Here is a 20,288-nt window from a genome sequence, read left to right as displayed (position 1 = left end):
GGCGTGCCCACGGTGCGGGGAGGGGCGGGGTGTGGCCGCGGGGGCGGGCAGAGGGGCGTGTCTCCTAGCAGAAGGGGCGGGGCGAGCGGCAGGGGCGGGGCGAGGCCAGGGGAGCCTCGCAAGCGGAGATTGCCCTTGTGTCTCGAGCCGGGAAGCGGCTGGGAGCGGAGCGGAGCAGCGCAGCCTCCCCGCGCGCCGCGGCGCCAGCGCAGCTCCCCCCGCCGCCTCCGCCCGCTAGCGGGACGGGACGGGACAGGAGAGGCGAACAAACGGACGGACGGACACGCCGGCAGGGGCAAAGGGACCCAGTGGGGGCACTCGGCACCGCTCCGCGGGGGAACCTGAACCTGCCCAGCAGCGCCGGAGCCAGAAGAGAGAGCCGTTCCCCCCCCCCTCCTCCCTCCCCAATCCGCCCCCGCGACCCTGGTCCTCCTCCTCCTCCTCACCCCACTGGATACAGCGAGGGAGACACTGCGGCGGAGGCGGCGGCGGCGGCGGCTCCTGCGGGGGGAAGGAAGCGCCCGGAGAGCGGAGCGGCGGGAGGCTGCGGATCTGCGTGCCTGGCGCCCACCCAGCCCGAGGGGAGACCCCAGGATGCGGCTGAAGCCCGGCGCGCTCCTGCGCTTCTACAGCCTCTGCGGGATCCTCGTACAAGGTACCGCCTCCTCCCCACCCCTGCCCCGCACGCAGGGAGGGAGGGACCCCCGGGGGGGCACCGCTGCGGCCCGGGGCATCCCCGGCCCCGTTGCCCACCCCCGCCCCTCCCCCCCCCCCGCCGCTCGGCCTCCCCGCCACCCCACTCCTGACCCGCTCTCCCCCTCGCCGCTCTACCGGCTCCCCCCGCCTCCGCCGCCCTCTCTTCGCCGGGTGCCCCCAGCCTCCCGTGCGGGTAGCGCTATCCAGCGCTAAAGCGCCGCACGGTTGTTAACCCTTCCTGGCCTTCCCCCGTCAGCCTCTTCTCATCCTCGTTCGCCCTCCGCGCATCTTCCCCCCCACAACCCGCCCGCCGCCGCCAGTCGCTTGCCAACCCCTGCAGCCACCCTTTCAACTCCCCGTCACCTCCCCGCTCGCCCGCCGCCAGCGTGCCCCCGAAAGTGCGAGTGCAGCCGCAGCGTGTGCGCTGCTACAACATCCCGGGGAAACGTGCGGGCTCCAGCCGTGCCTCCCCGGAGGGGAGACGGAGGGTTGACGGGAGGAGGAGGAGAGGGGGCTCCATGCCTCGCTCGCGCCGCTGCCGGGAACGCGTGTCTGTAGGTGCGGTATAAAATATATACGCAGGGTAATCGGATGAGCCGGGAGTTCGGAAGCGGATCCCGGCACCATCCTGCTCCAGGCGGCTCATCCTGCAGCGAGTTTCCAGACTGGATGTGTTCCTGTCTCACTCTCCCCAACCGCCGCCTTCTCGCCCGCCGCACCGCCGCTCCCCCTAATTAACGTTATCCGTCCAAGTCAGATGTAGCGGCCGCCGCGGAGGGAAAACCCGCCGCACGCTGCTACCGTGCCGGTGACCACCCGTCTGCCTGCGGGAGATCTTCCTCCAGACCTCTCCCGCTCGAGGGGAAGGAGAACCAGCAGCCGAGCCCCCGGCACTGCGCTGCCGCCGGGAGTTTGCCCTCTCCGCGGCGGCGGGATGGCGGCGCAGCCCCCCCACCCCGTCCCCGCCGCTCTGCGGGGCCCGCGTGGGGTGGGGCGGGGAGCGGGGAGGTAACGGTCGGGCGCAAGGGTCAGGGAAGGCGGTAACGGCAACTGCGGCCCCGGCGGGCGATGTTGAGTGTAAACGGGGTCAGGGAACCACCGCGCAGCAACTTGCTGGCGAGCGGCCGGTCCTCAGGGCGGCTGCGGGGGGACGGCGGGGCGTCTCTCTCCCATCCGCTCGTTCGGCGTGCCGGCTATGCCACTTTGAGAGGGAGAAGAGACGATTAAACTAAGTGACCTTGTGAGATTATTATTTTGTCCTTTTTTTTTTTTTTTTCTTTTCCTTTTCCTGCTTCTACCCCCTGTCGTTCCATTTCACGTCAAGTTTAATATATTTCGCGGTTCCCTCGCCTGCGTCAAGTGTCGGGTGATCTCCGGGGGGAGTACCGCCTAGCAGCCCCTAGCGAGAGCAGAGGCAGCCGCCCGGCTGCCCAAAACACACGACTCTCCTCCGTCCGCCCCCTCAGTCCTCCGTCGGCCCGAAGCCTCCGAATGCCCCCGCTCCACCTCCCGAGCAAGTCACCGGTCTCGGAGAGGAGAATGAAGAGAAGGGGGAGTGCGCTTGGCAAGTGCAAAGGGCAGTTTCATCGGGCAGATTATTTGTATTCTTTACCAATGTTTGAGTTGCCCTGTACGTCACTGCACAAGGAGCTGCTGTGTTGGTGCTATACAAGATTATTTATTGGGGCATGTGTGGCGGGCTGCACCTGGGGGTTGGCTTCTTCTCTGCCTTTTACATTTCCCTGTGAATTGTCAATTCATTGCCCTGCAAAAGAGGGGGGGGTGGGGAGCGGGGAGCGTCTGGACTGACTTTCTGTCACCAATAAAATCGGGGCTGCTGCTGGAGGGGGAGGATTTGATCTTTCCTAAGATGCAATCAGCTGCATTCAGTGCATCGCAGTTTTGAGAGTAAACCAGTGATTAAAAACAGTGATGCCTTTCACAGCAGTTTAGGGAGTGTGCCAGGCAAAATGTAACTCTGTGAACTGCATCAGGTAAAAAACATGTTGCAAGAAAAGGGGTGTAATACAAATCTGACTGCGACCGTGTGAAAATAACCAGATTGGGCCTGTCCTTGCAGATGGGGAAAAGCGATGCTTAACATGCTACCCAGCTTGCCCTCCGTGTGTATAAAACATCTCCCTCTTTTCAGTTCCTCACACAATTATTTTTTCAGCTCCTGATTAAAACTGCAATCAGAAATACTGGGACTCTCTGTATACTGCACTTGAACAAAGTGCTGTTCCAGGAGGCACTTTTTATGGGCACTTAAACAAATGGGGAGCAGGATATAAAGAACCTCTAACACTTAGACAGGAGTGAGGGGAAACAATTTCTACTAACCTTTTCTCGTAAAGGAGAATAGAGAAGATGAGTAAATATTTTCTAGGAGAAGACTATCCTGAATAGTGACTGTATCTAACAGAATACCGAATTATTTTAGTCCACCTTATAGTGCTACTTCATAAATGTTGTTTTGTCAATTTCTGCCATTTATTTTGGCACAACTAGAAGAAACCATTACCATATTAGACAAATTTATTGTTGGCAGCTTTATACCTACATTTAAAAGTAGTTTTTCCTGTTTGCCTGCTTTGCTTCCCAAAACTATGTTGTCAAGTGGCCCAATGGATTTGTTAGATTCCCCTGATTTTCTCCTTATGGGCCATGGGATACACAGGTTTTTCGTCAGCTCTGTACACGAATAAGATCTTTGTATGAAGCACTTCTGGGTTTTAACTGAGGATGGTTCCTTTTTGTGAAATTGAAGCTAATTAAGTTTAAAGACAAGGTGACAAAGAGTCAAGCTGATGTGTATTTTGTATGGAAGTGTGCCTTTCTGGCATGATCTGTGGAGAGACTTGCTTAAGGAGTCTGTCCTGAGTATTGATGAAGCATCAGTTTCATCAGGAAAGAGGACATAGAATAATGCTTCTCAGCTTGTGCGTGGAATAGCATTAACAGCAAGCAGCCCCTTCGTAAAGAAGGCAAATAAGAAGTAAAAGAGCCCAGTGTCAACTGCATGCTGTGAAAGGGGAGCAGTGGAAGTGGAAGTGGAAGAGAGAGTAATAACACGTTGAGCTGAAAAGCAGTTTGTCAGCTGAGTTCGGGTATGATATTAGTCTGCTCTGCCCTCTCCAGTGTTTGCTGTGAAAATAGTAGGATCTCTGGTTGCTGTTGTTCTTAGCTTGTGCACTGTAATGATTCTAGAGTACTTACCTGGTGTCCCAAGCGGTTAAATGGTTACGTATGTTCACAGTCACTCTTACATTTTTATTTCATTCCAGTCGATTTTTTTTCTGCTTCATGAATTTAGCCTTCCTTGGACAAAATTTAACAGTTTGAGGACAGCATATATTTAGAATAATTTAAGCACATCATCTGAGCTGGCTTTATGCAACCTGAAAAGTGAGTTCTTCATTGCAAAGGGTTATCACATGAGAAAATGTAACAGTAAAAATAGTTTTGTTGGATTTGTAGGATACAGATAGGGGTTAAGATTATCCTGGAATTGTAGCTGCTGTAGCCCCCTGCTGTGTGATAATGCAAATGGCACTTCATGCCTTAATGTGCTCTGCTTCTGAGAAGACACTGGATAATGCTGGATATGGGAGCAAATGGTCTCTTTCCAGTTCTCTGTCAACACCAAGCAAATCTTCTCAATATGGTTTCTTCAGACACTTCAAATGCTCGCAACCTGTTTACTAATGAAAATAATATAGAGACACACTAATTTGTCTAAATCTGTGATCAGTGATGCATCAGATCAGTGAAGACAGATAATTGCTTATGGGTGAGACTTTTTTTTTTCCCATAAGCCCAGACCTGTTACAAGCAGAATTAAAAAAAAAGGGCAAATGTCTACTTCTCAGATCATCTAAGCTGATTTAAGACAAAGTTGTCATATATGACTCAACATGTTGTGTATCTAGATTCTGTTTTGAATTTTCAGTGAGATTTCTGTTAGCGAAAACTTGGTAGCCCAATACTGTATGCATAGGGATTGTCTTGAGTGCTACATGTTGTGATGCTAATACAGTTTACAGCAAGCTGAAAGCATGTTGTAATTTTGCAAATTCTTTGTGAGTATAGGTAATTACAAAATAGAAGACAGTAGTTTTGATACAATCTTTATCTGGAATATTTTACACACAAGTTGCAACATAAAATGTATCACTCTGCTTGATGGTGACTGTCTTTAAATGACTTCAGTCAATCTAATCAAGGTTTGGTAGGCTTATTAGCTGCTTAGTTCTCAGGTTAGTTCATATTTTATGAATTCCTTTGCTTGATTTATTTATGTATTTTTATTGATAGTCATCATATAACAGTCATGTTTAGTTTTAGAACATGAAGTATCTAAACAATCCAAATTCTCATTGATGACCTCGCATGACTTTCCTGAGGAATACATGAATCTGGATCAGTTCCTCTCACAATATTTATCACTCTTAAGCTCAAAATATTTATCAAGTTTCTATAATCAACAGTAAACAGTTTTGAAGTTTCTCACTGAAGAAGTAACTCCATGGAAATGCTGATCAATAGAAGCACCTCCATTGAAACAAATATATTTTTCATGTCTACTTTTCTTGTTAATTCTCATTTTTTGTTTGTTGGTTTTTAATTTAAGAAATGTAAACCAGTGAATCTCCCTCTGCTTTTAAATTTACTTAATTGTCAGTTACAGTTCCATTATATGTTACTATAAATATATTTAAGCCATATTTTTTTATTATAGAAACCTTAGTTCTAATAATTAGCTTTCACATCACTTTGACTTGATCCTACTATTGACAAAATGTGTTGAATGTGATTAGCCTTTCCACCAAAGAATTAATCTTCTGATATTGCTGGATAAATTCAATATTGGACTTTGAGGGGTGTATTTTTGGTTTTGTTTTTTTAAATGCATAACAAATGGTGATTAAGTAACTGGTAACAACTGCATGTGTGGTGAAGACATTGACATGGACATCAGATATTTGTCAAGAGAATAGCAGCAAAACCAGAGTGTGGCTGACTGTGTTAGGTTAGAACAATGATTACCTCTTCATTTCATATTTAAAACTAGTAATAGAAGATGCTGTCATTGCCCTCTAAATGCCTTCTCCAAGATAAAGAAGGAATAGTTCAATTTTGTTTTAAAAAGTTAATCTGATGACAGGCTAATTCTGTTACACACTCTCAAAACAATGGAAGGTCTTCTCTAGAGAGAATGCCACTGATACGCTTTTTAAAATGCATGTTCCAAAACAAATGTAGAATGGTAAAACTATTAGACATGGTTTAGTAGGTGTCTCCTCTGGGTTTGCATCAATATTAAGTATGATCTTAATGAGTATATCACTTCTTCCCAAGGAGTTTTTGAGGTGTATTTGAAAGGAAGAAAGGTAAATACCAAATTCCAGTGACCAGGAGTAACTTGTAAAATAATGATTTCTATCAGGAAACTGCCCCTGAACACCTTCTGTTTCTACAAAATGGAAGCATTTTGAAAATAATTGAGTATTTTGAAAAATGAAAATGGGTGCTTTTGCAAGGATTCTTAATGTTGCTTTTTATTTTTTTCATGAACTTATTTCAAGATTGTTTCCCTTCATTTTATAAATGAAAATTAAAAGCGAAGTCCAAATGTTTACAATTTCTTTTATGTTAATGTACTGTGAGTTCAGGATGTGTGCTTTAAATGTCAATACATAGGACACTATCATTATAGCATTTTAAGGGGTAAAGAGGAAGAAGCAGAAAACATTTATTTGATTGACAAAACAGAGTTCTAACATTGGAGGCTGTGTATTGCATCTTCCAGAGCTATCTTTTAATATTAATGGTTTGTGTGTAGGACTTTCTAACATGGAGAACTTGAAATGGGCAAAAAGGATTCAGTGAAGAATGTAGGTAGTTATTTTAATTGTATATGGACTGGAAGACTCCCTGTTTCTTCCTTTAGAAATATCTGCCTACATCTTATATCCTTCCCCTAATACCTCTAAATGTGAAAAATAAAATTATACTTGCATCCTTTGCCATCCTTTCATTTGCAAAACAGAGATCTTGAGATGTGTCTAAGCCTTTCAGGAGTGTTTTTGCTGTCTGACAAGTTTGGAATTTTTAAGGGAAAGATCATTTCTTCTTAACTATGAGTTGTGTTGTATTTATTGCTTGCTAGTATAATCAAGTGGCTCTTGGAGACTGTGAATGCTTTCATAGCTCCCACATTCTAAGTAGCAGCGAATCACTGTTAATATAGTTTTACGTTACTATAAATTCATAAATTTAATTCCTTTCCATTTTGTAATACTCAATTAAGGATCCTCCTTTTTTTTTGTACATAGCTTTTAAAGAATATTAACTGTCCATGGACAGCTGCTCTTCAGTTTTAGGAAAATGATTAGTATATAGTCTGCATTTCTCAATTTGAATGCCTAAAGCTCTTTCAGAGCTGAAGGTTTCTCTCTCTGCCTGTATATACTTCTATATAAAGTTTTGTTCTCGTAGAGATGTATTACTGAACCGCTCTCCAGCTTATTTTTTGGTCTGTGAATGGAGTTGGCAAGGTTTAGATTATTTGTAAAAGAGTGCATATTGTCATATATGCAATTTAGTGGTTATCTCATTGCTTTGATATTCCCTCTATTGTCATATTTCTGTAAACAGTTTGTTGACTACCTGTCTTTTTCTTTGTTGGATGGGAAAGAGTGCGAGAGAGACAGCTTTCTTATGTTAGAGGTGAAAATATTCTCGTTATATTTTAAACTTCTTATATAACACAATATTAATCAAACAATGATTCTAATAATGGCAACTCAATTGCCAAATGTTAGCTGAAGTAACCTGAGTATGCTATCACGTGCAAACATGATTTGTGACCATGTATGAAAACACAGTTATGCCTTTCTGGATATCATCAATATATAACGCATTGTATTATTGCCACTTCTTCTGGTAGAAGCTGTGTAGGCCATCACAGCTATACTGACCTGTCTGTCTGCGTCTTAAAAACTCTGCCTTTTCAAAGTTCAATGCTGGGAACTCCACAACTGCAACTGACTGACAGCTCTGAAGAGAAAAAGGGCAAATTACTTCACAGGAGCAGTTGTAGTAGGCACTTTGGTATTTTCCATTTGTTGCGATATTTATCCCAAACTGACCTACATCTGCTGGATTATCAGTGTAACTTGACCTGCTTTTATTCCTGCTATGGTATAAGGCATGTGATATGTCCTGTTCATTGGAGTAAGCATTCCAGTTTCCTCTTAACTTTACTGTTTTTTAACTTTTCTATTGCACTTGCAGATTTCTAATAATGTTATTGATGCCTCCAGGCTTGTATAGTGTAGCCTTTTAATACTAAGAAAAATAGGTGAGATTTGGACTAACATGGAGAAAGATATAAGTACCATCTTGTTTAATGATAATTTTCATTAATGAAAAGTGGTGTTTCTACAGTATAAAGGGAATCCTCTCAATTTTAAATTAAAACCAATTGTAGCAAAGTTAGCAACACCCAACATGGAGGGGCTTTTCAGAACTTAAATATCTAGTCAGGCAATTACTAGGACAATACATACTAAAAGAGAGTGCATCTTGTCTTAGCAGTGCATTAGCTTTATATTCTGTGCTTTCTCTAAAAGCTGCAGTCCTGAATCTGACATGTTACAGTTCTAGAACATATTTTGACTGCTGCTTACGCAAATAAAATCAAGATGATGTGTATTTGAACACAAGTAGTGTATAAATAAGTATGGGCTAACACCTTGACTATTTGCGCAGCTTCTTCAGAAGACTCTCCTTACCTGAACTTTGATTTTTTTTTTTTTTTTTGGTCAAGTATTTGGCATATCTCTCCTCACTAAATGTAAAATATATGGGTTACAAACTGCTGGTTAGTGCTTCTTTTTGAAATGTAAAATGCAAAATGGATGCCATTCTTAGAGTGAAAAGCCTCCTTCACTCCTTAAAGAACGGTCCAGAGCTCTCATAATGTCAGTATTTTCCCCTTAAAATAAGTTTGAATTTTAGAATTGGATAGACCAAAACTAAAGTGTTTTCTCTTTCTTTGGTCATCTTTGTTTTGCCAATTATAACTCTTCATTGCTTTGCTGTGTTCTGAATGATGAACTTTGGAGGTGGGGAAGGCATGTAGTCAATAGAAATATACAGAGCATTTGTTTTTTATTTATGGTAGATAAAAATCTCAGTGTCTTATAGACTTATTAATGGCATGTTCACATATGTTTAACACGCAAGACTAATGTAATTTCAAAATAGCTTGGAACATAAGATTCTTTTAAGTGAATAGACTTTTATCTATTTTGTGTAAACAATACTTGAGGGATGTGTCATTTAAAATAAGGTGATTGCAGAATTTCCCAAACTGTTTTTGGATTTTGAGAAAAACAATTATATCAGATTTTGTACAGATTTCCTTTTGTGTGTTAGAAAAGCAAGTGATACTTCCGTTCTACAAAACCACAATTTTCTCCTAGTCTGATACAAAATGGAGTAACACGAAATCTGGATAAAGAAGGCAGCTAAGCATGTTCTATGAGGGGTATTCTTTATTTACTGTGACATCTGTATTGCAGGATTTGGAAGTGCAGATGCTTTTAATGGTCATTAGATTATGCCTTTTGCAAAATGAAATACATGTAATTCTCAACAGGAAAACAGAATCCAGTAGTCTATATCATTTAAAGTGAACAAATGAAAATTTGCTGTTTAATGAATTGTTAATATCATAGGCTTTTTGTCTTATAACTGATCACTAAAAATGCTTGTCATTTGAACAACTTCTAGAAAGGAAATAACTTCAGAAAGAAATTTCAAAATTGATGACTAGCTGGTCATGGAAAAATGCAGAGTGATCTCCCTGCAGGTCTTGTCTGCCTGGGATACCTGTCAAGAAAACAAAACTGTTTCTTCTCTTTGTCACTGCGAGGCTTGAAGTGGGGAAACAGCAATAGCCCTCCTTTGCATGCATGAAGGGATTCCCCTTCTTAAGACAGTCAGGATAAAGGCCTCAAATTTGGATCTTATATAATCTGTTTACATTGATGGGTCAACTTTGCAATAAGTGAGCTGTGGCACGCCAGCACCTTAGTGGCTTTCATGAATGATGCCTGGGTAGGAAGGTAGATGGAGGACAGGGAATGAGGCAACTGATTTTCTGTATGACTAAAACATCCCCTCCAGAGTTACCACAGAAGCCTGTGCTGTGAAAGACCCAAACACACAGGGAGATTAGGCTGGAACAAACACTCAATGACTTCAAGCTTGCAGGATCCAGCATACCTTTTCATCTTTCTCCTGCTATGCCTCTCCACCTCTTCCTTCCCCCAGGAAATGAAATGCAGCAGGTGAAGGGTTTAGGGCAAGTGCATTCTGTGGAAGTTATGAGAGGACATCTTCCTCTCTATCTTGTAGGAGAAGATACCTGGGAGGGATGTGATAGGAAGTGTAGATTTATTTACTTATTAGTTATTATTGTTTTCTTTTATTCTCCCTGTTTCTCTCTACCTACCTCAAATGTGCACTAACAGAGGCGAGGAGGGGAGACAGTGGGTGTCAGTTCCTGGATCAGGACCGAAGTCCTACCAGGGGCATCAAGTTGCAGAAGCTTTCTGGTGAGGTAGTAGTCATAAGGCTCTAGTTTGTTTTTGTCTGTTAAGAGCTTGATATTTTGCACCAGTACAGCATGGAAGACTTACAGCATAGGTAAGAAGGGTCAAATGTGAGAAGTGAAAATGCTTCAAAAGCTACTGTATAAAAACCAGCAATTTAGATGAACTTCAGCTTATTGATGCAAATGTGCTACATGATATCATTTCCTTGTTCTAAGTTAGATAAATCAATTATTTGATTGGAACATTTTGTTCAAATGCAGATAAGGCACTTTGTAGGTTCAGTTAACTCCCATTTTCTCTATAATGTTACAAGTCATGCCATCGCAATGTGAAATGCGGTACTATCCAGATTAGTCACAGTATCCATGTCACTTGTGCTTTATTTCATTTAAGAGACTTACAGAAAATATCTGGTGCCATGTATATTAGCGTAAGAAATTAGAGTTGACTGGTGAATATCAATGTCAAAACAGAAGATGTCTTTAGAAAAAAAGTTCCACTGCTATTATGGCCTGTTGCTGTGAATGAGATCTTGGAAAATCCAGCATGTCTATAAAAATAGATCGATGATTCTGCATGTGTACCTGTGTGCTTATCAAACTGAGACACAGGCTGCTGTTCTTGTTAAACTTGGCTAAGATGTCTGCGTGTTAGGAGTAGGGGGCTTCTTAGGTGCTGCGGTGTCAAGGTAAAATTCCAGGCTGTTCAAATACACATCTCTCATTCTCTAGCAGGGAAATTCTTTACATGAAAGCTTCTGGTTGAACTAGCAGCTAAAATATCTACCCTGTTTAAGAAAGGCTTCTACCATTTACAGAGTAGAAAAGTAAGCTTGCATGAACTATAATTTTTAAACCTGTTACTGAGGCTCTTGTGATGTCTGTATCATGAATATATTTTTTGCATCTGGAACATATACACATACTTCAACGTGTCAGGGGAATCAATACAAATAGAATGTTTTGGTTAAATTAGAGAAATGGTCCGGCAAGTGATATTAGGGATGGATGAGCAATCCATTCAGTTTTTATGGTGCTTCAGAACAATATTTGTGTGATTACAAGTCTCTAGCATTCTTGCATATGCATTTTTTTCTTCAGAGAATACACTTGTAAAGTATCTACATCAGTTGCTTTAATAACTTCTGACAAACTTGTTAGTATTGTTTCCTATGGAAACGTGACAGATTTATTTGCAGAATACACAAGCATATGTGAATATAGATTACAAAAATAAATAAATGGATGATAATATTTGAAAACTTTTAAATAGAGAACTAGGTGGTGCTGTTCTTTCATCTTTGTAGCTTAGCCGAGTTCTTAAGTGTGGACTGAGAACACCAGACTACTACTTTTCAAGACAGAATTTAGCACTTTTAAATGTTTGAAGAAGTTATAGCTTCTGATTTCATTGAGAATGCTACTTTAAAAATTAACGACTGTACAACACTTTCTATTTTATGTAGAAGAACTTTGACATCCAAAAATGGTTTAGTTTTATTCAGCCTGGTGATATACTACCTTTTAATCTCAGTTTAAACGACTTAAGAGTGAATTCTAATATTTTTTTGACTCATTTCTTGGCTCTGTATTCAGGATCATTTGGTCAGATCAGTTTAGCATGATTAGAGGCATGAACCTTTGAATCCTTTTTCATTGTTGGTTTAATCATCAATAATAGCTGGAAGAAATTTGTTGTAACTATGCAGTAGCAGTATATAAACCGCAGTTAATTAAGCAAGAAAATCAATTTATTAAATTTTCTTCCATTTACAAAAAATATAAAGTTTTAATCACTGTCGTGTCTCAATGACATCAATGTTGTAATAAGAAATAGTGAAACTATGCTATAATGAAGTGCCTGGGATCTAATAGGTTTGTTATATCAGTGTTCAGTGTTACCACAGAAGAATACATATCTAATGAGAATCCAACTTCAGTCTGTAACACTTTGGTAGAGAATGCCTCTCAATGACTACTGGTTAAACATAAATTTTGAAAGAACAGATGGAATATAAAGAAGTAAGGGGACAATGTACTTCTGTACTGAAAGGGATGAAAACTGCTCTAGCTACGTCAGACTTAAGTCTTTAATCTAACTAAATAATTACTTATTAAAAAAAAAAAAAGCTGTAGTTGCTAATAGGCACAAATGGGAGAGCGCAAACCCACTTTTTGCAGTTGCTCTTCCCTGTTCCTTCTGAAGCGCTGTAATATAGAGATTAATCTGAAGCAGAAAGTTTGGTTTGTACTTTTTGATTGTTCATGAGTAAGCATAGAATGCTTTTACTTGACTCAGATTAGAGATTGTCTAAAATATACAAACAATATCCAAAATATTGCAAATTAGTATCTACCAAGTTAAAACAATAATTCATTTTATGTTGATTTTCTGTAAGATTTTGGTGTCATAAATGTAGTTGTTATTGTCCCAATGTTTGAAAAATATCAAAGCGTGTTTTGGTTTATTTTTGGAAACTGGAGAGAAACCCAAAGCAACTCTACTTGACAAAGAAATAGTTTAAAAAAATCGCTTTTCATTCCTGACAATCAAGTATTTTTGGCATTCAAACAAAAGGCATATTTGGGTAGTATACTGCATGTGTTAATAGACTTCATAGAAAGTTTTTGGTGTGTACCATTAAAAGCTATTAATAAAAACTCGCTGCCATAGTTACTTCAGTGCCTAGCACTTACTGATTCCAGAATTGTATATCAGAGATAGAGGTTCAATTTGCATGGGTTAGCAGACTATCTTTAAAAGAGGTGTGTTAATAGATTGCACATGGCTAACTGTAATTTGGTACAAGTATGTAAAAGATTTCTGAATACATCTTATAAATGGAATATTATTAAACTAGTTATCTTAAGGAGTTTCTGCTTTCTCCCACAACTTGCAGTTTTGCTTGTGGATTAACACATACTCATGAATATTTGAAGTACTGCATTTTTGCAGTATTTTGCTTGTTTCCAGTAAAGTGTGGGACCCCTGAATCAAGTGCTTTGATATGCAGTTGTCTTCCTGAATAAGTATTTGGCTGGACAGAGAGAATTTATTTTGAATAGTTGCTTCTTTTCAATTCCTCTGATTCAAAACAAAGAAAATAAACAGTTTGTATACTGTATTATTGAGGGGCCTTCGTTGTCAATAAATAAATGAAGAACCACTTCTAAGTCTTTCTGTACCAGCCCACTCCTGTCTAAACAGCTAAGTATGAACACGTGAAGGAATGAAGTGTTAGAGTTAGAGCTACTGGTGTTTTACTGAGAGATTTTTTTAAGTTACAGACACTATTGAAGAACGTAATTTAGGCGGTTGCCCTGGAAGTGCCTTGTAATTTCTAAACCATTCAAAAATATTTTTTTAGAAAATGGATGTTAGTTGATCCTCAAATCTGAGGGAGAGAGAGGGTTATTATTTCAAACCAGAGCAAAGAAGAAATAAAGCTGATTTTCTTTATCACCTGTTCTGTGTAGATCCTGTGAAACACAATGATTCCACAAGTATCGGTAAAGCTCAGATTTTCTTTCTGAGTACTTTACAGTCACACTTTTTTTTTTAATTTTTTTTTTTCTTTTTCCCCTGAATATTACCAGTACAAGGAGAGATCTGAACTAGGTACTGAGTTTTAGGTAACTTTTCTATTTGAAATTATCGAGATTAGTACTGTAGGTGTGGGGTTATTTTGTTTCTTTTTTTCCCCTTAGCTAATATTTCAATGAATAATTTATGCATGAAGTGCAAGATAATACCATATATAAGGTTACTTTTCTAATCTAAAAAGATACTACAATGTAAAGAATCCATAAAATATTTTGCATTTTTATTTGTGAGAAAATGATATTTTTTTTTCTTCATCCTTTTTTGGTTTCCAAGTTCTCTTATGCTTCATATTGTATTTTCAGCTTTTATTTCCATTTAATCTGCTCTTTCATCTCTTCTTCCCGCATTGTCTAGGTTTTTAGGGTTTTTGTTCCTATGTCAGTGTGCTGACACAAGACTTTACATTTTCAATGTATTAAATAAGTTGAAGAAGAGGAATTCTGAATAAACAGGCAATTATCATCAGTCTCAAGCTAAAACATAAGGATCCCACTCTCATCTGAAACTTCAACCCAGGTTGTTCTTACATCAGACATAAGACGAAGTAAAGGTTTGTGGGATTTTTATGATTTTTTTTTTTAGCTTGTTTGGCTTTAGGTAGGGAGATAACACTAAACATTAATGTCTAATTTAGTAAAAAAGACAACCAAGAACATCTTAACTTCAATTGTACCTGTGGAAGGGATACAGATTGTTAGAAGGGTCTTGTAGAGAATTACCTTGTTTCTCATAACAATATATCCCTTTTGTACTACTTTAAGTTCTTAGATACTTTCTTTTGATGTTTGCAGAGATTTTCATTTTGTTTTCATAATTTTCACATTTTACTCTCAAATGTTTTTAAAACAAATGTTCAGTATAACTTCAGTAGAGAATTTGACTTGAGTTTGTTTCTTCAGTATACCCTTAGAGAACTCATACTTCAGAGTTCAGACTAAAATTAAACAGATGTATATACGATAATTTAAATTCAATGGGAAAAAAAAAACAAACAAAAAACCAAACCTGAAATCTTTCTTCTAAATATGTGATTTAAAAGAAATATTTCATATTTAGAGTAACCTGGGTACTTTCTCCTTCTTTTTCCTGATAATGGGATCTCAGAACCTTTGGGTTTCACTTTTTCAAGCACGGTCCATCAATTCTAATTAAATTGAGCTCTAAGGCTGTACAGGCTTATGATAATGATACAAATGTTTTTCTGAGAGTTGTTTCCTAGTATTTGTCATGATTAATTCCTCATGAAAGCCTCTACCTGTGCATAACACTGCCAACATAAGGGAATTAAATGGAAAGTACAAGATAGACACAGAATTGTGTTTGTGTGCATCTGTCTATATCAAAACCGAAAATGAATGATCAAGATGATAGGGCAATTATTGCATGTTATCTGATGAACCTAATTCAATTACTTAGTTGACTGTATGTAAATATTCCCAATATCTAGGACACAAGTTGTTTGGAGATTTTTCCAAGCCACCCCTTACCCTCTCCCCACCACTGAAGAGTTCTAAGCGTGTATAAAACTTTGCAAGAAACACTTAATAAATAAATAAAATTCTAAAATCCAACTCTTCTGCCATGAATCCAGTTACCTAAAGTAAATCAAACATGATTGTATCTTTTCAACTGTGGGGGACTGTATTATTTGCAATTCTGTTTATTTTCCTTGTGAAACACATAAGCATTGGTATCAATGCTCAGTTACAATCAAGATTTTGTTACTGCAATGGAATTACTTGTGTGCTGTCTATAATTTTTTTGCAATTGCAGTTTGAATTGTAGGTATCATCCATGTGCGTGCTGTATACCTGTTTCTGAAAATTCAAAGATGCTGTCACAGCATGTGATAAATCCTCAGTCACACAAGAGTGTTGGTCCTTTTTTTCAACTTACCAAGGATATAAACTATATATCTTAAGTAATTGTTGTATAGAAATGTCATACATGTAACGGGATCATTTTATCTATGCTCATTTGTCATCACCTGCATCCCAGAATGAATATGTTAAATAAGAACTAGTATTTTGCAGTTTGCATTTGTGCATTTTGTGATAACCCCAGCAAATCAAAACCTCTTCTTCCACTCCCCCCAAAAATTCTGTTGAGATTGTGCAAATAGTAAGATGTGTTGAGTAAAATGACATAATATATGAAGCTTTTAACTACCTAAAATGTTGGCTAAACAGTGACTATTGGTCCTTTAAATGTTTTCTCTTATTGCTGGGTCTGCTGTCAAATATCTTTTAACATTTTCATTTTTGGACCTTTCTCATCAGAAAATATGAGAAAAAGTATTAAGCAAAGCAAAGTTCTTTATTCTGCAGTGACTCTTGTATTGAACCTGTCTTATTCTACAATTAGTGTATCTGCTTGAGTAGTTAAAGTTCACCAGCTTATAGCATATCTAGGTTATGAGGCTGAAAGTAGAGATCTTCAAACAAGTCTGGGAACTAGAAATATCATGGGGCTGTGGCTGAGCTGATTATCCTTTTGTAGTACATTTCAACACACTTTTTTTTTCTTACTCTTGGGGTTGCAAACACATACATTTAACTTTCTCTTAGTACATGTCCCTGCTCAGCAAAATTTTTTAGTATCAGATTATACTATCACTGTACTAAGCCAGATCTAGACATTAGTCTTGGTTTCTATTTATAATGTTTGTCATAATATAAAGTGATGTATCAGAATGTTAAAAACACATATTGAAATTCAGAGTTTTGAGTGAGATGTAGGCCAGCTTCCAAAAGTGCAGTACCCATTGTGGTCAGTGGAAATTCATGTGGAGAAGTTTGAAGAGTCAGGTTGTTTCTCTAGTATTTAACAAAGATAAGTGATGTATAGTCTGCATGCTTTAATAAACTTTGTATTTTTCATCATTTGATTTGAACTGCATTCAAAGTTAACTCATGCACAGACTCTTAATAAATTATCTTCTGCTGAGAAGGAGTGGGCAAAACTAAAGATAAATGCAACAACTGAAGGGGTCTGGAAAAGTAAAAACCTCTCCTGAAAATGTTTATTTTTTCTCTGTGAATAAAAGTAGTTTCAAAAATATGTACTGTTTGTTTTTAAGTCTTGATGCCAATACAACTGAATTATGGAAGACCTGTTACCAACTAGTTGAATACAAAGTTATGTTGTTCCAGGTCATCATGGATCACCTGGTTAATGCTGGATGTGGAAGGCTGTGCTACATTATAGCCTTTGTCCTTCTTTTATGAAATATATGTTCTCATTGAAGAGACATAATTGATTTCTATGAAATGTGTGGATGTCAGCTTGCCATTCTTTAGATGTAATAATTTTAGTTAATTTCTGGTAAATTATTGTTTATAGCTGCAGGAGTTCATATGTTTAAGTTATGTTAAAGTTGTTCAGATAAGCTGAAAAAATGGAAACAAAAGTGTCCAATATAAATATTTTCAGTACTTTTAAGCTTTTAATTTGTTTTGCGAGCACTACTAACTCTAAAAAGGGTAGTTTGAAATGGTAACAAACATAACTGTTAGTGTGACCTCTTTTCACACAAACAACCTAAAGTTTACAACACCAGGAAGTCACTTGGAATGCCTCTAGTTTTGCACTGTATTTGGCTTAATAATTGTTTTCTTTCTTTGAGATTTTGTTGTTAAGCAGGCAGTAATTCTCCTATAAATGATTAGGCTATTTACTGGAAAGGTTAAAAGGTGATACTTCTAATAAAATATGATAGAATGAACTTTATGATATATTTGAAGTATATCCAGTAAATTTTCAGTGGCAGATGTATCGCTTTTATTATCATCTTCCTTAGACTCACATGAGGAGGGCTGCCAAACCAGATCTTCTGAATGTACCTTGCTAATACTGAAGCTTAAAGACTAATCTTGCTAATCTAAAGACCTGAGTGTGCACATATGCATCCAGTAAGCATCTGGAGAGAAGGATAAGATTTGCAAGGCCAGAAGACACCAGTGTAGTCATGTGGAAGAGGCTTCAGATTAAATCCAAACTTGGATCCTTTTCTTTCTCCTAGACAGTACTGGTCTCAGCAGCTAGCAACAAGCTATAGTTAGTTGAGCTTAACGTGAGTATCCCATTTGAACACTGCTTCCCTGATCCTTGTGAGATAAGGGCATTTTTCCCCTTTAAAATGAAAGTAAGAATCTCCTGTTCTAATGTTGACTCACTATGATCTGACCCCCAAAACCACCAGATCAGGTTCTTCTTAAACAGGATTCAAAGAATTCGGGAGCTGCTAAAGGGAGACCTTATCACTCTCTACAACTCCCTGAAAAGAGGTTGTAGTATGGAGGGTGTTGGTCTCTTCTCCTGAGTAGCAAGTGATAGGACAAGAGGAAATGGCTTCAAATTGTGCCAGGGCAGGTTTAGACTGGATATTAGGAAAAAAAAAATTCACAGAAAGGGTTGTCAGGCATTGGAACAGTGGTGGAGTCACTATCCCTGGAGGTGTTTAAAAGGCATGTAAATGAGGTTTCTAGGGACATGGTTTAGTGCTAGAGTTAGGTTAGGTTATGGTTGGACTCGATGATCCTAAGGGTCTCTTCCAACCAAAATCATTGTATGACAAATATTTTTTCTGAACATCTGTTCAGAATTCTGCTTCATTTCTGATAGTTAACTGGAAAAAAACTAGAAATAAGCAAAAAAGGAGTGAAAAATGATTCAGAATGACAAAATTAATGGAGTTAGGATTCCTGAGAGTAATGCTGCTGTCCATGCCCTGCAAACTTCTCCTGAGCTTTTCATGTTTCCTTTTTTTCATAAGGTTGAACTTAGGACCAAGTTGCCTCAGATGATATCATTTTATCTGTAATATCTGTGTAATTGTTCTCAAATTTTCCCAACTTTTGTATGAAAAAAAGTTTTTTAAGAGTTTGGTGCAATGAGAAAAAGGATCATAAACTCAGTTTTGCTTAGTCTTCTTAAAAAAAAAAACCTCATGTTACTCTCTTGTCTCTCTCCTTAGCCACTGTCCACCATGAACAATGAAAGTCTGTGAAGACGACTTTGGACTGTCTTCTGCAGTGTTTTGCTAAAAACATAAACAAATGAAAACAGGCAGTTTTCATAGCTGCAGCATCTTTACTTGAAAAATAAAGAACAACATATGCTGGACTGGTTATCTGAAATCCATGTGCTTTTGGAAGAGCAACTGGAAGGGGTGTTGGCTTGAATTCATAATGACATCCTAGTAGCATTTGTAAGATCTTATGAGAGAAAAAATGTTTATGTTCGTATTTTCTCTTTTCATGTAGCTGGAAATTTGGCAATGGAGTGTTTCACACAGTCTGAGTTATAGTGTAGCTTTCATCTGTGGTCCAGGAATGCCCTGTCACAAAACTGTTAATGGTAAAGTCTTACTCTTGTAACTTTGGTTCGACTACTCTAATTTTGACATTGAATGTGAATATTTCCTGCACCTTATACTGTTGCTTCACTTGTCTTGGACAGTACCTTGTCTTGTAAGACCTTTTTTTGCTTTATGGCAAAATACCTGATGGCTTTTGCTTTTTGGAAGAATGGCTTTGTATGTGTGTTGCAGTTTTCATTGACCATCTAGCCAAAGCACCTCCTATCCCCATCTTCCTGTATAGTGCTAGGTATAAGGAGTGGATGTGGGTTCTTTCAGAGGTGTTTTGTTTGTTTGTTTTGTCTGTGGATTCCCTTAACCAAAGTCTTTACTATGTTGCCTTTTAAGTCAGGAAATGGTAAATTTGGAGAGGTAGTACTTAAGGTAACTAAGCTGCTGATTGTGCTTGCACACTTTAGAACTTTAGGAACTTTAGAAACTTTAGAATATGGCAGAAGATTTATTCATTCCCAACTCTTACACCACCTTAACAATGCTCAACTGAACAAAACATGTTGGTGTTTCTTATGACTACTTCTCTGTCAGCTGAGGAGAGATTTGGAAGAAATACTGAGGTAGCAAGCAGGTGAACAAGAAGATATGACTAAACATCTGTCCCTCTGCTGATCACTGCAAACACTAGAAAATAATTGAAAATTTGAGGATAGTTAGCCAAAAAAAAGAGATGGGAAAAAAATAAACAACAAAGTAGTAGTAGATCTGGTCAATGTTTCATAGCTTTGGTTTGATTGAATGGCATTTTTGTCTATGCCAACAAATTCCAAATCTCCAGGAAATTGTTCAGGTAGAGACAGGCATAACTTTATTGACCTTGGAAATGAAGTTTGAGCATGGAAAAAGCCCAAGTAGAGTAGTAGAAAAGAGGAATATTGGATCCATAGCATATTTATTTAGTACTGCAAATGTAAATATATTTTTGGTACTTGCTGTTGTTTCTTGGCCAGATCACAGACCAAGGCCTGAAACAGTTGAACATATCC

At 39.1% G+C, this 20,288-nt stretch overlaps 1 protein-coding gene across 1 annotated transcript in view; it reads left to right on the top strand.

Moving 5' to 3' along the window:
- Window positions 1-371: 371 nt before the first annotated feature.
- Window positions 372-20,288, top strand: part of CADM2 (cell adhesion molecule 2) — a gene marked incomplete at its 5' end in the record, with an annotated part of 679,347 nt that continues 659,430 nt past the window's right edge. The window contains one exon of the mRNA XM_082052398.1: window positions 372-655. Coding sequence (XP_081908524.1) covers window positions 595-655 — 61 coding nt within the window. The remainder of the gene's footprint in view (window positions 656-20,288) is intronic.

The sequence above is a fragment of the Streptopelia decaocto genome (assembly GCF_964273445.1).
Source record: "Streptopelia decaocto genome assembly, chromosome: 1".
Lineage (NCBI taxonomy): Eukaryota > Metazoa > Chordata > Aves > Columbiformes > Columbidae > Streptopelia > Streptopelia decaocto.
The sequence above is the reverse complement of the archived record's forward strand: the minus strand, read 5'-3'. Positions and strand labels throughout refer to the sequence as shown.